Source organism: Harmonia axyridis, chromosome 3 (assembly GCF_914767665.1).
Source record: "Harmonia axyridis chromosome 3, icHarAxyr1.1, whole genome shotgun sequence".
In the NCBI taxonomy this organism is placed as follows: domain Eukaryota; kingdom Metazoa; phylum Arthropoda; class Insecta; order Coleoptera; family Coccinellidae; genus Harmonia; species Harmonia axyridis.
In genome coordinates, this window is record NC_059503.1 from 49,318,781 (window position 1) to 49,335,059 (window position 16,279).

Genomic DNA, 16,279 nt, shown 5'->3' on the forward strand with positions numbered 1-16,279 from the left:
TAGATACCAAGGTATACCGAGTGGATAATAAAGTAAAATTAAATTGGTATAGAAAGACGACTTCTGCAGGAAAGTTTATACATTTTTTATCTGACCATCCAATGAGCATAAAATTAAATTTCATTAAAGAACAAAAAAACAGGATTTATAAAATCTGTGATCCAACATTCAGAGATGGAAGCATGAAAGGACTGTTTGATCTTTTAGTTGAGAATGCCTATCCTAAAACAATGTTGAAAAAACTTCTATATTCTACTTCAATGTTGCCTTCGACTGAAAGTCAGACACAACCTGATATGGTGGGAGAAACAGAAGTTGTGAAGTATAGAAGCATCCCTAACATCCCTTACCTTACCTACAAAATTAAAAATTGTTTTAAAGATTATAATAAAAAAGTGAAAATAGTAGCACAGTGCAAAAAGAAAGTGGCAAATTTATATTCAAAACTGAAGGACCCTATACCAAAAGAAATAAGATCGAATGTGGTGTACGAACTGGAATGTACTGACTGTCATGAAACCTACGTAGGTCAAACCTCTCAGTGGCTTAGAAATCGCATGAACTTACATAAAAGTGATATTAGAACAAATAACCTGAGATGTGCATTATCTGTTCATGCTAATAAGTACTCACACAGTGTTGATTTTAATAACGTAAAAATTTTAGATGTAAATGTAAATTATAAAAAAAGATGTATACTAGAAATGATCCACATACAAACTCAAAAAAGTAAAATTAACAAGAAAACGGACACGCAGAGATTAAGTCCAATATATGCATATCTCATAGAATTTTCTAACAGACCATTTTTCGATGGTCCAGTTGATGGATGACATTTAACCTAACTTTGTTTATTGCGTATTATGATATTGCGTTTCTTAATTGATAATCATTTGATATTACCCTGTTTGATGCTTGTGTCTGATTTTGTACAATTCTTAGACTTAGAGATTAACCTCGCATTCAGTAAGTTGTTGTACTCTGTTTTTTGTTTTATTGTTGATGATGTGTTTTGTTGTATTTTACAGTTGCCCTGAGGAAGAAGCAAAATAAGCTTCGAAAGCTAGGCTTTACATGAATAAAGAGTAAATATATCTCGTTAATTGCTGATCGATATCCCTTATATAGTATATATTATATATATATATATATATATATATATATATATATATATATATATATATATATATATATATATATATATATATATATATATATATATATATATATATATATATATATATATATATATATATATATATATATATATATATATATATATATATATATATATATATATATATATATATATATATATATATATATATAATAAATCATAAGGATAAGGACAGTCCCTCTCAGAGAAATACCAACCGTAGACACGTGTTTCGGGCTTTCGGCCCTCATCAGTACGGTGAACAAGTGTTAGGATGTGCAACACTTGAAAGAAACAACAAACAAACAGAGTCAACAACAGAAGCCAGCAATCCATTTGTGGTTTCAGCAGGAAGACCCAATGTGTTTTCGGGCAACAACCGACATCACCACGCGGAAAGCTATAGCTAACTGCTAATAATAGCTAAAATGACTCATCTGATAGTTTACAATATGAAATATTAATTAAAATTGAGCCTTCAATTTCTCGTCATTTTACCTGAAATGACGAGAATAGTTTGTTATGGAAAGAAAATAAATATGTATTGTCTTCTAGATGTTCATCAACACGTTTATGGGCTGGAGGTGCATCATATCAAATATTCAATATGAAAGTTAATTTTTATGAATTTCAGATATCAAATGGATTGATAACTGTTAGAATATTAAGCTAGAGCACACATGTACCTAAGTTGATACTTTGAGGTCCTAAAATAGATTTGTAGAGAAAATAATTATACATCTTCAGAAGTGAATGAAGATAACAATAAAGGTCATCATCAAAAGTTTGTTATATGTACAATTTGGCGATATGAAGAAGAGAAAACGGATTCAAAATTGAAAAAATTTATGGCGCTTGAAATATGACGATTGAATTAATTTGAATGAAAAATAATCAGAAACGTTATCGGAGCATATTTGTTTGCACACTGCAGAGACAGTCACTGTACTTCTATGGGTTGATGTAATAACTGTGACGATACTGTACAAAAATATGATCAGTGGAGCAATTGATAATTAAATATGTCATATAGATATTGCTTCATGTTATGGAATTTCATTATTAATGAATCGTCTGATATCCACTAACAATGTACTTTTCAATGAGTGCTTCGAATGATGAGTCATCTTGGGGGATCGTTATATCCTTATAACGATTCCTTCAGATTCGAACAGAATTCTAGTTTGCTAGTTTTATAAATCTAGAATCGACCACAAATCTGATGAAATTAATATTTAATCGATAAATAGGTACATACAGATTACATGACTTACCTATTCACCTTCAATAGCGTCATCGAATGATTCATACAGTTTTATTAAAATAACCTATGTATTATTTTCCGAACACTGCGTAGAATGAAGAATTATTATATTCACATAACGACGCACCTAAAACTCACTTATCAGCTCAACGCACATAATTGAAATGAACCGTTTTCTGCTGCAAAATATTTGGTGAATGGTTACATCTGGTCTAATACTCTAGTGGGTTTTACGATTGTTGTTATTCACTTCTTTGAAAATGCCGCTCGCCTTTTCTGGGAAGAAATGTTTTCAAAAATAACCTTTTTTTATGACCTTTCCCTCTGGATATTAGGGGTAAATATACCTCCTGTAGGTATATCTTTCCTAACGAACTTCCGTGCTTTTCGTGTTTGATAAAAAAAAATTTTTATTTATATCACAAAAATTTGCTCAAAATTATCATCATAATTATAAGCTTGCGAAATGAAAAAAAAAGGAATTTTTATGTTGCAGATTTGTCTGTTTTTCTCGAACGATAACACAAAATAGTTCATAACGCGAAATAATACATATATGTAAATGAACTGATATGATAGACCGAAAAAAAATCGAAAACATTTTTTGACGACAACGTTTACTCATACCTGTAATGTGAGAAAGAAAGGTTCGATAACGAAGTTCGAAGCAAACATTACTCAAAATAATAGCAATTTTTTGATTACCGATTCGATCATCAACCCTTATACAGGGTGTTCCTAAATTGGAGGTACCGCAATCGCTTTGTTTTCAAGATACAGGGTGTTCCTTGTAATTCTACATATAGAATATATCTCGTCTATGGTGTAGTATTTGCGCGATATCGTAAAACTCAATTCAATGCTTACATTTATAGGTTTCCTTCAAATAGTGAATTTAGCAAAATGTGGTGTCACGCGTTAAGATTGTTTTCATTTTGAAATATGATAAGTCATTTATATTCCTCTGAGGGGACGCCGACGAAAGCGGGTAGATAAAGGAAAATAATAAATTTCGGACATAGACGTGCTCGCAGTGCAATAAAAGTAATCATCTTGAAAGCGATAATAAACTGAAATTCTATATTTTGTAAATCTTGGGGGGGGGAAGTAATTACCCCGAGTATCCTCTCATTTCTACGCCCTTGGCCCTCTGGTTATTACTCGAACAAAAGGATTTGTAGGTCCTGTCTTTCAGAAGGAAAATTCGTTATTAATGAGCAGATATTTTGAATAGATAAAGTTGGTAGCTTCTCAGAATCGAAGATACCCATATAAAAGTGAAATACCATACATGCATTACAAACACAATTAATTGTTGGCTGTTCAATCAAATACCTATTTATTGGAAACCTCGAACGCTGATTGGCTTGTTATGAGAATAAAATTTTTACATCGTGATACGTATACCGTGTAATGCTGAGTGACTGTGACGTCACATCCGTTGCCAGTGTTAGCACTAGCGGTTTCACCCCCCTGCTCTAAAGGCTGTCGTGTAACTTTGCCAAACCCCTCATTTGTAAGAATAACCCTTTTTACAGTCGCGGTTTTTGTTGCGCGTGTCACATCAATTTCCATAGCAGAAAAATATGCATAATTATTCAACAGATTTATTGAATGAACAGGTAATACTGAACACAGTTTACTGTTATCTGATGGATAAATGTAAAAATGTTCGTTATTCTTGGAAAGTCGAGAGTACCCTGGTTTTACCGAAAAAATGGTTACTTATATTTTTATAATCAAATTGTCGTTTGGAAAATCCAGCAATTAGTTCTATTCCATGACAACGTACAAAATACAATAGATCTTTAAGTAGACGCAGTAAAACCTGCGCTGGGACACTACAATCTACATAGACCCATTACAGGTATACAGGTATATGAACCCATTATAGCTATACAGGTATATATTTTTTATTTTCCATTATCTTTTTTACTTTCGTAGAATTTATTTCATTGAAAAAACCAAAGAACCCATATCATACTCATCTTTCCGAATGTATTTTCTATCCGTAGAATCTTATGTTATTATTATTAGAACTCTTTATTGCTAAACTCATATGTTAGAATTCATATTCGATTTGCATTTTTCACGTACTGGCGGTATGAGATTAGGGGAGAGTGGGGCTGGAAGTTCCCGGGGTAAGGTGTTCCGATGGTAATAACTTTTTAACAAAAAGAGATATCAAGAAAATGTAAATTAGGCTATTTTGTGAACCACTGGAAGTTTAAAAAAAATAAAAAGAAACTCTTGTTCAGTACTACACTTTGGTTTGTTATAGTTTTGTCGTATTTGCAATCGATTTCGAGAAAAAAATTCAAACAGCTCTCTATAGCAATTCTCAGGAAAATCCAAATGATTATAAAGATCCAGTTAGGTAGCTGTGATGAATAAATTAATTATAAGTTTTGATACTTATTTACCAACTGTGTAGCGAAGATTAATAAAGATTCGATAAACTGGTTAAGCATCACAAAAAGTAGCACTACAAGAAACACCCTGTATCTCGAAACCAAAGCGTTTGCGGGCTCATGTTTAAGTGCCTTGATACAAAGGGCGGTAAGGCATGCAAAGCTTCGAAAACTAAATGAGATTAAAAACATCTGTTCCGCTGAAAACACTTAGCCTTTGTCAGTAACTAGTTTCGAACGCAGAATCGTAGGAAATTTCCATATGTTAAATGTGTAAACAACTTTAACACACGTAATTCGAAGTGTTGTTTTTCGTCTTTGTGAAATACATTACATCCCTGATTCAGTTAGGGTAATAGGCAATACCAGTGCCGTATCTAGGGCGTGGCAAAGGTGCACTTGTCACGGGCGCAAGGTCTGCAGGGGCGCCCAAAAATATCAAGAGAAAAAATAATTGGAGCACACATAATAATTCGAAAGATCACAACTCGGTTTTCAAGTATACGCCTCGCAACGAGCAATGACGAGGAATCTGGAAACCAAGGACGGAGATCTTTCTTTTTCTTGGGGGGGGGGATTCTCGAACAAAATTTTTTTTTACAACAACGTTTACTCATATCTGTAATGTGGGAAAAAAGTTTGATAACGAAGTTGAATCTTAATTACTCAATATTTTTTTTTATTACCAATTCGATTGTTCTCACCTTATACTGGGTTTTCCTAAAAAGGATTTACGAAGGAAAATATTCCTTAGGATAATTTTAAGAAAAAAAAGTCCTATAAACATGAGACCGCAAACGCTTTGTTTTCGAGATACAGGGTGTTTCTTGTATAGTCATAATTTTTAGTGATGCTTATATTTATTAGTTTATCGAATCTTTATTAATCTTCGCTACAGAATTTGTTGATAAGTACCAGAAGTTATAATCAATTTATTCATCACAGCTTACTAACTGGATTTTTATAATAATTTGGATTTTCCTGAGGATTACCAGAGAGCTGTTTGAATTTTTTTTTCGAAATCGATAGCAGAAACGACAAAACTATAACAAAACAAAAAGTGTTGTACAAGACAAGAGTTTCTTTCCACATTTTTCTATAGAACCAGTGCTTCACCAAAAAATAGTTCTGGTGGAAAGAAGCAGGTACCCTTCCACAAAAAATATCACACTGCAGATTTGCATACAAAATAAGCATATCACAAGCTGAAAACTTTAAATCGGAAGATCTATGCCAATTAAAATTGAATATCTTGTGAAGGATAGGTGATATGAGAAAAAAACTTGAACTTTAACACCGGCATCTCAAAAACAAAGCGTTTGCGTAATCGTGTTAGGACTTTTTTTCCTAAAAGGATCCGAGAAATCTGTCATTTTCATTTGTACCTCCAATTTAGGAACACCGTTCAGATATAATCAATTCAAAACTGATATATTCACAAAAAAAATTGCAATTTGAATGATCCACAATAAATTATATAACACAGCCCAGACAATTTTCAGATGGGAATTACTCAGTTCAGTTCTTTGACAACTACAGTATTGTGACGAAAATTATACAAAAAACTGAAAACAACGGGTAGGTAAGTGTATACCGATGACGAATGCAAAAATCACAGGTAACAAAAAAGGGGCGATGCCGAGAAAACGGATAGATGAAGGAAAATAATAAACCTCGGACAAAGACGAGCTGAAATGCAATTAATGTACTCATTTTGAAAGCGATAATAAACTCATAAACGGTAAAGGGGTCCGATTTTTTACTGACGTGTCGATTTCAAAGGAAAGAAAAATGATTATTATTATTGGTTCATTTGATGGAGAAATTTTCGTTATTCGTATTCGCGATATTTCTAGAATTTTATATTTTGAAAATCTTGGGGTGGGGTAATCACACCCAGTACCTCCCCATTTCTACGCTCTTGGATTGAAAAAAATGTTGACGAAAAAATGGAATACTTACACTTTGAATTAATTAACCTTTGTTTTAGAGTCTAAATCAGACTCCTCCATCAGACAAACTCTTAAAATGTTCAGAATTTGTCAACACAGAGAGACATATTGGTCTATCTCATTATAAAATTTTTCACTGTCAATTCATTTTTCAGTAAATTCATCAAATATGTACGATCTACTCCTATTATAGGGAATAAATATCACTATTCTTTACCTCTATAAAGCGGTTTAGGTCTATATCATCTTGTAGGGGAGAGTTGGATAATACCGCGGGGTTGATAATTCCGCGCTTCAGTATTATTCAAAAACTATTCACTTTTTCTTTGATGTAGTGTGTATACATCAAAGCTGGACATGCCTACATCCTTCTCCGCGCAATGCCATCACGGTCCCTGAAACGACGAAAATAGCACGCCCTGTAGAAGTTTTTTTCGTCACTCCTTATAATTTTTCGCGTACTTTCAGTAAGAGGTAAGTAATACTGTATTTATATTGTAATACTTTGATACTATAAATTTCTAATGCTTGTACACTGTAGAATTATTGACCGAATACTTTTTTACGTACTATAATATTTCCCATAAAATTTTGAGCTTAAAAAATAAAATTATCAAGTTTGATTATTCCGCGCCGGGGCGCGATATTATCAATCCGTAAAATATGAAGTCTGTACTTGAGGCTATTCGAAACGGAAATAAAATAAAGACATCTGCTAGAAACTTCAGACGAAAATTTACTTAGACTTCATGTTATAAAAAAATATTTACGTTTTGTTGTCATATAGACTTTAAGTTTCCATCAATACTTATTGCGTGATATTTTATATACTGATTTAATTTTGAGAAGAAGATTCGGCTCTCCCTATCTTCACGCAGGAAAATTACTCAGAAAGATATCAATTTTTTTATTATTAGATACTTTTGTTACTTACCCATTCGCGAGCAAATAATGTGGGCACGATTTTGTCAAACCTGGGCACGATAATATCGAATCAGTTCGATAATACCGCGCCTCTATTTTTTTTTATAAATTGACAATAAATACTTTTTGATTAAATTTCAGAAGTTTTTGTTATGCGGTTATTGTACCTGAATAAATGTCCTACTAATTACTCAATGTTGTTTCTTTCAATATCAAATAGTTTCCTAATTATAGGTCCAAGTCCTTAGGGGCTCGGTATTATCCAACTCTCCCGTAAGTCGAATTTAATCAAGAATGAATTGTATAACTCGAACTACGCCTATGTCGAACTATACGTAACTCAACGAAAAATCTTGCTCCCGTGGTGTTTCGAGTAATACGAGTTAACTCTTAACTGCATTAATTATCATATTTGATATATCGTATTTTTAATACTGCTAGGGACATCTATGAGCGAGTGTACGAATTTTATGACGTTACTCATTGGAGACAGTAATTCGGATATAGTGAAATGATTTGCAACATTAATCGCAATTTCTCTTAATTCTGGTGGTGTTAAATCGATTTCGTCAGACATAACTAACGAATTTAATGAGTAATTGTAAATTATTTCAAAATTCTAAACGTACGATTCATATCCAAATTCCGTAATCTGTCAATGTTCGTAACAGTCACACCAACTGCAATGATACAATACAAATGTCACTAGGATATTCAATCTAAATTTTTCATTTAATTTCGACAATAATTCACAAAACTTGACTGAAATAGAGAAAATATCGTCTAATACTCGTTGCAGAAGGCAATTCCAACACTCATGCGTTCGAATTTCGCATTCGTGTTAGAATAGAAGCCCATTCTGCAACTTGTTTTAGAATATAGTCCGTTCAGGAATTATTGACATCCCGGGTGGCTGGTGGAAAATCGAAATTAAGTTGGTAATGGCTCATTCGATCAGTAACATTTTGAATTGCAGATTTCGGGTTGGCATTGGAAATGTCATTGACAGGAGGTTAGATTATTCAGTTTGTTTGTATTATTGGTTTTGATCCAAGAAATTTTGAAACTAAAAAGTTGTATCAATTTCAAACACACATTGATTAGTTTATTTGAGTATTTCTCACAGTACTGTTTGAAAAAAGAAGGCAAGTCATTACAGCCTGGATTATTAGAGGAAGAAAATCTGTGCAATACGATTTCACCTTCAAAGAATCATTGAATGATTTGATCGTTACCAAAAGCAACCAATATATCAGTCTGGATAAAATTTGACCAAAAAGCATCTGAATTTCAATAAATCAAAGACAACATTACATAAAATTTATTGGTCACAAGTTCAAAACAGTAAATAAAAGGAAAATTCTTATTGATAAACAGAAAAATATAATAAGTTGAGTACGATTTTATGGTGAATACGTCAGAGGAAAGAAAATATAGAGGTGCCTTATAGCATTTGTTGACATCGCTATAACATTTTTGTTTACAAACACTTATAATGTACTGCGTTGCCATTCTGAGGAAGAAGTAAACTTTTCTCCGTTCTGTGGCATAGATGTTTTGCGAATATTGTGGGGATTTGGCAACACGGTTCTGTTGTTGTTATTGCACGTGACAACTAGAGGGACGTTAAGGGTTAACTGTTCATTTTAATTTCACGTTTGTAATCGTCGTTATTTTATACAAGTTTGTGAATTTAAAGTTACATATTGTTAATTTTAATCATGGTAAAACCTCGAAAAACATGTATAGTGTGTAAAACATCCGGAAATGAAAACCTAACCTATCATAGGTAAGTTCACGTTTTGAGTCCATAGGCGTAGAATATATCTCGTCTAAAAAATTCGATCCATTCTTTAACGATTTCCTAAAAATTTTCTTGTTTTATGTGCGAATCTATACGCATCTCTAATATCTATCCTATTCATGAAGTAAAATTTAACCATAAGAGACACTAGAATGAAGTGTAATCTGAATAATGTGAAATTGTAATGCAGTGCCAACTGTGGAATTTTTTCTAAAAAGTATGTCAGTAGATTTTTGATAGATTTCTGAACGATGATGGTAGATTTTTAGTAGATAACTCCAAAACCAGTAATCAGTAGAAAGAAAGAATTAGAAGAACGATTCCGTTGAAGGAGAGGCTCATTGATCATTTCGGACAGAGGAACTGTTTTTTTGATTATCATACATAATTGTTTTTCAAGCCAATTGACCTTATTGATTCCTTCAACCCAAAAAGAAAAATTATGAAGCTGTCATACTTATCGAAATTGTAATAAATCATGTGTTAAAACTTCTTAGTGTTATTACTGTGTCTTCTCCCCAATGCATTATGAATCAAATTTGAAACAAATGAATTCCCCCTTTATTTTTGAGAACAAAAGTTAGTATGAATTTTTTTAACTTACAACTTCTGTTGTGTCGGCAGCACACAATTGCACTTTTCTGTATTGTGGGTTGCTGACTCATAAAATGCTTTGAAAATATTGGCAATATGAGCCAATATGGAACGAGCGGTTTTTTATAACAGCAAAAACATTATTATTAATTGGAACTGTTAATGTTACTTTCTTGTTCTCCGCATATTTCGTCGCTATAAACAATAGTATTCGCATTATCGCTAATTTCGATAAGTTTATTAACTTCGCTGTGTGTGGCAAATTAATTCAAGTGTTAGTAACTGATAGAGACAGTAATTAGTTATAAGGTTCAAGAATATCAAGTGCATGACAACTGGTGTGCCATCATTGAGGGATCCCTCCTGGCCTACGAAAGAAAAGGAAGCCCCAAAAATCATCACGGCCCTTTTGGAGTTGGTAAGAGCTTTTATATTCAGTTTCTCATTAGCGGAAAATCTGTGAATTGTTTTTGCCATCGCAACATCTATAATAAAAATACAGTCCATACTCGCTCTACTTATTAAATACAGTGAAGAGCTAACAACTTCTTTCTCTTTTGCAGTCAGGCTATAAATTAGCCTTTTACTGCTCCATCTCAATATAATTCACCTCTGGTGAGCTATTTTGATCTGCTCTAGCAGGTGGCAAAGTTTGTGTAATCATTACACAATCTCTGTGCCAGTAAGGGTTTGGCTCTAATGCACACTTCCTAGAGAAGTGCCATCTTCGGTCGTTTGTGTTTCCTAGGAGCCGAACATGCGTAACACATGACCGGCCGGATGGTGGACTTATAAAGAAGAAGCTTGTTGGAAAGAGACATTTTTGTGCTTTTGCAAAGTAGCGGTTGCAACGCTGCCGCTGTTGTCTTTCCCCTTCGTCACAGCTGATGTGACGTGTTGGTTCCAAGTGAGTTTTTTGTCAAGTATCACTCCCAGATACTTGGCCTCGTTTTTCCATTACAATCCTCCTACCGAACATTACGACGAGTCCGATGGGATCTATTTTCTTTCGGCTAAAAAAAACTGCTTTGATCTTCTCAGGGTTTCTTGTAGGTACTTCGTTGCCATTTTGGGACACCAAGAACTGGCAAGAAAGGCGGTATCGTCAGCGTAAAGTGCCATGGAGTTTTTCACCGTTTTTGGCATTTCGGATACATATATTGTGAAAAATATTGGAGACAGCAGAAATCCTTGCGGAACTCCGGCTAAAAGAGACCTCTCTGAAGACAATACTCCGTCAAATCTGGCTCTAAACTTGCGAGAATGCAGGTAAGAAGCTAAAAGTTGGACCATGGAGAGTGGGAAACCTGCCGTAAGCAGTTTGTATAGCAGTCCTTTGGGCCGTACTTTATCAAACGATTTGGCTACATCCAAAAACACAGCTCCTGTGACTTGTTTCCGGTTATATCCATCCGTGATTGGTTCCACTACTCGGAGCACTTGTTGCACAGTGGAATGTTGGCTTTAAAAACCGAACTGTTCCTACTGTATGATATTCTTTTCTTTCGTTATTGTGTTGAATCTTTAGCATTGACTATATTCGTCAGTGCTACTAAAGCTTTTCGAGGGAGGTTCCGCAACGTCAAGTTAGTAATGCCGTCCGGTCCTGGTGCCGTTCTCACTTTACTCGACATAATAGTGTTCTGGATTTCCTGAACGGTTCGAAACCAATAGCTTCCGTTGATTCATTTTTCACTTTGCGGTTGACGTCCTCAATGTGGTCCAATTCCGCATAGTTGTAACTACAGCTGCATTGGCGTTGGAGGTTATCTGCGAAAGCTTCAGACTTTTCTTCTGGACTGTATACCATTCCTCGTAAACCGTGAATCGGCGGGGTTGGTTTCCTATCTGAGTGCAGTGCTTTGGCCATCCGCCAAACACTGTTGTCTTCTGTGGAAAGAGAAAGTAGTTTCTCTTCCCAACTATCATTCCGGACCTTTCTGAGAGCCTCCTTCCCAGCAAACACGTTACATCACTTGGCAGTTTCGCGAAGTCTCAAATTGCACATTGACAGATATCTTCATTGCGATTACGCATACTTGTTCTAAACATATTTATTTTGCGACATTGCTTTGTTAACAACAATTCGAAGATGCAGTGATAATAATTTGAGGATATTAATAAATAACCACAATGCCATCCCCATAGAAAGTGGTAAATTAGTAGTTAAAAAGTTTACCATCGAGCGACTTCGCAACGAAGTCTTTTTGAGAACTACACAATGTTAACATGAATTGGATGATATTCCAAATCCTTTTTGAGTGGGTCACTTTATGTTCCCAATGTGGCTGTTTATTCTGGTGAATGTAATAGTAATACTTTGCACATTATTATTTTCAATTATCCATCTGTGGCACTGAAATATCCAGCCCTCAAAGAGTCCGACGAATATTTATTTATTCTCCTTCATCTGGATGTAATAAACAAAAACAAACGATTCAGAGCAATCCGAGAGGTCGTCGGTGAGACCAGAACGTGATCCTAATAGAAGCATTTTTGCAACAAAATACAGATTACGTATTCACTTGGTCCGTTTTCTGGCTGATCGAGCGATATTTCGAAAACTACAATAGCTATAGGCTTCCCGTTTTTTCAGTTTTATTTGTGCGTTGGTGTCTGCCATGTGGCTGGTGATATAGCTATATCACCAAAAAACCAATAAATTAAAATATATATAGTATTTTTTTATAAGTGGTCAAATGAAGACCGGCTCTGTTTGTTAATTTTATTATTTTATGAGAGATAATTTCACTTTTTTGTGACGTTTGTTTTTTTAAATTTGATTGAATAATTATTTATTATATGGATGTTTCATTACTTCATTTCCCATTTCCAAATTGTATGTACAAATTTCTACAGGATTACTTTTGTGATATTCATAAAATAGTCCCTTTGGCACTATACAGTGTGTTTCCAAATTGTATGTATGACTTTGTACAAGATATTCTACACATTAAATAAATGATATTCTATATAGGAATCCTTGTCCGAATTTGAACAATACAAGGCATTTGACCTATATCAAATATCATTTATTCAATGGGTAGAATATCTTGTACAAAGTCATACATACAATTTGGAAACACACTGTATAGTGCCAAAGGGACTTTTTTATGAATATCACAAAAGTAATGTTTTGTGGGGATTACAGATTCCTGCGTTACGGTCATGGTGGCGTTGCCAACAAGGTTAACGCTTCCCCCAACAGAGGGCGCAACAATCTACTTAAGCCTCGAAGTAAGCATCTTAAACGGAGATAAGCCGAGCATTTTGTGTCTGTTCTATATTTTATTTTTAATGTTTTATAACCGTCTAACTAGGAGTAGGCATATAGAGGCCTAGTTAGATAACCATTTATTTTTCCCGTTAACTAGGAGTAGGCAGATTGAGACCTAGTTAGCGCATGTCCCGTTATAGTTATCCCGAGGTTAATCAGGAGTAGGCAGATTAAGGTCTGAATAAACCCCACCATCGACCAAGTCGTCACGCTGTCCCAAAAGTTTTATTTAATAAAGTTCAAAATTTTATCTTATATGGAAGTCAGTATGTGTACTCTATGTGTAGTGAAAAAAAAAATAGAATTGAGAAGTCTAATAATGAAATCATAATCGAACTTCCTATTGAAATTGATATAATGTTCTCTATGTGTGGTGAAAAAAAGGGAATGGAATATAGAGATATCAAAGAGACCTCGCATGAAACGACCCAATGTGGTTATTAAAAAGAGATTTATTGACTCAAAAACTTCCATAAAAGTGACAACAAATGGATGTTTTTTTGGGGATATTTTTTCATGTCTCAATTTGAACAACACAACGACTTGAAATGCGTACATGATGTCGCGGACATTTCGCTGCAAATGCGAGCGGGAGGCAATGTTTTTAATACATCGCATGCGAGCTTTTAGTTGCAAAGTTACTTCCATGGTACTTCACAGTTACCTCCCAGTGTTTGCTGGGTTGACTCTATCGTTGAGCTAGAGTGCTTCTCTCTGATAAGCTCCGCCATCAATAGGTTATTACCACCAATAACACCCAAGAATCGCTCGAATTTCATGTTTTCTATTTTCAGCTGTTTGAAATGCAGGAATAAGAAAAAACCTTCTAATTTTACACAGACATCCTAAAGGACTAATGAACACGTAGGTACCTTTCATTTTGCAAACACAGAACCTTTCAGAAACTATAATTGATCATTTCAAAGAGCGATTTAACGAGCACACATATATAGGTATTAAATATGAATAACAAATATTAATCGCTCATTGAAATGATCAATTATAGTTTCTGAAACGTTTATTTGTGATTGCAAAGTGATAGATACTTACGTATCAATTAGTCCTTCAGAAAGTATGTGTGAAATTAGCAGCCTTATATTATTCATTCGGTACCTGCATTTGTCCGATTTATTGTTACGTGAATATTGGCATTTTTTCGATATTCCGCTTGAATTATATATTTATTTGAAGTACCTATATGTATTCGGTAATGATTGATTGTAAGTACTGACTTTGTTTTAAAGGTAAAAAAACCTGACCCGCCACCTCTTGTCCACATGTTTTTGGATAAGAACAAGATCTATGTTAAAACTGTCGAAATCAAAATCAGGATAGATATTTTTCAGGGGGACACGCAGAGTCTCTTCTGGTTTTGTTTGGCGCTAAACCTACTGAGAAGCCAGTTAGATACATCGACGACCTCAAGCTCTACTCCGCTAACGACGAGCAATTGGGAAATGTGGTAGCGTTCTTTGAGGCTATCGGAATGAAGCCGGGGAAAGATGAATGTGCCGTGGTTCAGGCGAAGAGAGAAGTCAAGTACAATTAATAGGGGACAGATCTGGTCGGCACGCAGAACTTGACGATACAAGAATGCCAGAGTCTTTCATCTTCCTCAGAGCACATCAAGCCCTAAGATCCCTGAAATGAAATGAAGAACATTTTCAAGGCAAAATTTGTAAAAAAAATTTTTGTAGTCTCATTCTAAAATAAATTGAAGGACAACAATCAATACGGTAAGGCCTTTCGGTTTCAAGGTGGACAGAGAAATGGGGAATCAGAAAAATTGGAGAACAAGATGAATATTTCAAATTTGATCGATAATTTCTGAAGGTCCTGAGAAGGACCGATTAGTTAGACGAACCATTCTCATCACAACAGTAATTTTTATATTCACTTCTTCTTCTTCAAAGGTGCTGCTTTTTTCGGAGTTGCCACAGACTTGACTGATTTGGGTTTTGGAGCTTTCGGTTTCTTAGTTGGCGATTTCGCAATCTTCTTAGCTTTAGAAGGGGATTTGGCGGCTTTGGGGCTCTTCTTCTCGGTTGTTGCAACTGCTTTCTTCGTTTTCGTTACAGCGGCTTGTTTTTTGGCAACAGTAGACTTCTTTTTCTTCTTGTCGGTCACCACAGCTGATGCCGAAGTGGATTTTTTAAGATCATCTTTGGACTTGGAGGTGGCTTTTTTAATCACTTTCTTCTGGGATCCCGATGTCGAACCACCAGCTGCCAATTTGAACGAACCAGATGCGCCTTTTCCTTTTGTCTGAACTAAAGATCCAGATTGCACAGCTGATTTGAGGTATTTCTTAATGAAAGGAGCCAACTTTTCCGAATCTACTTTATAGTTGGAAGCTATAAATTTCTTGATGGCCTGCAATGACGATCCACTTCTTTCTTTCAAATCTTTGATGGCGTTATTAACCATCTCTGAAGTCGGAGGATGGTTGGGTTTGGCCTGTTTCGCGGTCGCAGTCTTTTTCTCGGATTTCTTCGCAGTTTTCGCACCGATTGGAACGGACGCACCGCTTTGTTGCACCTCTGTATCGGCAGAAGACATTATCGTGATAATTGATGAAATCGTTACACGGTATATATATTTATCTACATATGTATATATGTATATATATCAAGAACGTTAGATACACTTTCTGCAGGAAAAATACTGAAAATTAATGCATTAAAACTGAAGTCGACGGAACTTTGGCTAGAAATGTATGAATATGAGGATTATTTCGAGCAAAATGCTCAATTGATCAATCCTTGAAATTTCCGAATGGAAAAATCAAAAATAGAAAATTTCTGCACCATATCGTCTAGAAATATTCCCGGAAAATTTCCCATAATCGATAATAAACGACATTCGAACGAAGGAATGTGAATTCCGGTATAAAACGC

General features: G+C 34.7%; 1 protein-coding gene across 1 annotated transcript; it reads right to left on the reverse strand.

Moving 5' to 3' along the window:
* Positions 1–3,531: 3,531 nt before the first annotated feature.
* On the reverse strand, positions 3,532–15,897 carry LOC123675386 (histone H1B-like). Its single transcript, XM_045610738.1, has 2 exons — positions 15,305–15,897; positions 3,532–3,608 (listed from the first exon to the last, which is right to left on the reverse strand). Exons 1-2 carry the CDS (start codon positions 15,807–15,809, stop codon positions 3,532–3,534), a joined length of 582 nt encoding a protein of 193 aa, XP_045466694.1. The 5' UTR covers positions 15,810–15,897.
* Between the last annotated feature and the right edge of the window lie 382 nt (positions 15,898–16,279).

Excerpts from the sequence above, each read along its gene's own strand:
- LOC123675386 (XM_045610738.1), bottom strand. The coding sequence starts at position 15,809 with ATGGTTAATAACGCCATCAAAGATTTGAAAGAAAGAAGTGGATCGTCA. Across the intron at positions 3,609-15,304 it reads GTCTGTGGCAACTCCGAAAA|ACAGGACCTACAAATCCTTT; the intron begins AAGCAGCACCTT and ends TCCTTCTGAAAG.